The 1,507-nt window shown below is 54.5% G+C and overlaps 1 protein-coding gene across 1 annotated transcript; it reads left to right on the forward strand.

Annotated features, from left to right (window-relative positions):
• Nucleotides 1–366: 366 nt before the first annotated feature.
• LOC116464274 (NADH dehydrogenase [ubiquinone] iron-sulfur protein 6, mitochondrial) lies at nt 367–872 on the forward strand. The gene has a single exon (XM_032147563.2). The coding sequence runs from the start codon at nt 367–369 to the stop codon at nt 739–741; it is 375 nt and encodes a 124-aa protein (XP_032003454.2). The 3' UTR covers nt 742–872.
• The last annotated feature ends 635 nt before the right edge of the window (nt 873–1,507 follow it).

Genomic DNA, 1,507 nt, shown 5'->3' on the forward strand with positions numbered 1-1,507 from the left:
GGGAGATCGAGACCACGGTGAAACCCCGTCTCTACTAAAAAATACAAAAAATTAGCCGGGCGCGGTGGCGGGCGCCTGTAGTCCCAGCTACTCGGAGAGGCTGAGGCAGGAGAATGGCGTGAACCCGGGAGGCGGAGCTTGCAGTGAGCCGAGATTGCGCCACTGCACTCCAGCCTGGGCGACAGAGCAAGACTCTGTATCAAAAAAAAAAAAAAAATTAAAAGAAACAAACAAACAAACAAGGTAGGGTATCACAAGAAGAGGAAAGAAAAGGAGCCAGGGCTGGCTCTTCCTCAGGTGAAGTGATACTCCTCGGTGGATTAATCTGTCTCTTTCCTTTTTGAAATGCCAGGTATTGACTTAAAAATGGCGGCGGCGATGACCTTCTGCCGGCTGCTGAACCGGTGCGGCGAGGCCGCGCGGAGTCTGCCCCTGGGCGCCAGGTGTTTCGGGGTGCGGGTCTCGCCGACCGGGGAGAAGGTCACGCACACTAGCCAGGTTTATGATGATAAAGACTACAGGAGAATTCGGTTTGTAGGTCGTCAGAAAGAGGTGAATGAAAACTTTGCCATTGATTTGATAGCAGAACAGCCCGTGAGTGAGGTGGAGACTCGGGTGATAGCGTGCGACGGCGGCGGGGGGGCTCTTGGCCACCCAAAAGTGTATATAAACTTGGACAAGGAAACAAAAACTGGCACGTGCGGTTACTGTCGGCTCCAGTTCAGACAGCATCACCACTAGAGCGTGTGGCACGCCCGGGGTCCCGCAGCGTCCTGGGAGCATTTCCACGGGGAAGCTGAGCGCGTGAAGCTCGCTGGTTCTGTGCGAAGGGTATTCCTGGTGTTGAATAAAGGGTGTTGCTGTCAAGGCTGAAAAAAAAAAAAAAAGAAATGCCAGGTATTGTAGTAGCCAGTCTTTTCTGAGTCTGAAGCGTCCTGCCTGACAGGCTCACTCACACTCACCCACGCCTTTTCTCAGTTCCTCTCATCTGCTCTGAGATTCCATCTCCTGTGACCCAGTGACAAGAACTTCTTAAGAGGCTCCACTGGGCATGGTCGTGGGAGGGGCTCACACCCAGACATGGATGGACACGGGTTGTGGGCCCCTTGGTGTTATTGCTGCTGGGCAGCCTGGATGGTTCAGGGGCCACATCTGGATGTCAGCTCTTTGTGGACCAGATCAGAGAAACAACATGTGAAATACATACGTTAGGCCGGGCGCGGTGGCTCACGCCTGTAATCCCAGCACTTTGGGAGGCCCAGGCGGGCGGATCACGAGGTCAGGAGATCGAGACCATCCTGGCTAACACGGTGAAACCCCGTCTCTACTAAAAATACAAAAAATTAGCCGGGCGAGGTGGCGGGCGCCTGTAGTCCCAGCTACTCGGAGAGGCTGAGGCAGGAGAATGGCGTGAACCCGGGAGGCGGAGCTTGCAGTGAGCCGAGATGGTGCCACTGCACCCCAGCCTGGGTGACAGAGCGAGACTCCGTCTCAAAAAAAAAAAAAA

This window comes from Hylobates moloch, unplaced genomic scaffold (assembly GCF_009828535.3).
Source record: "Hylobates moloch isolate HMO894 unplaced genomic scaffold, HMol_V3 SCAFFOLD_359, whole genome shotgun sequence".
Lineage (NCBI taxonomy): Eukaryota > Metazoa > Chordata > Mammalia > Primates > Hylobatidae > Hylobates > Hylobates moloch.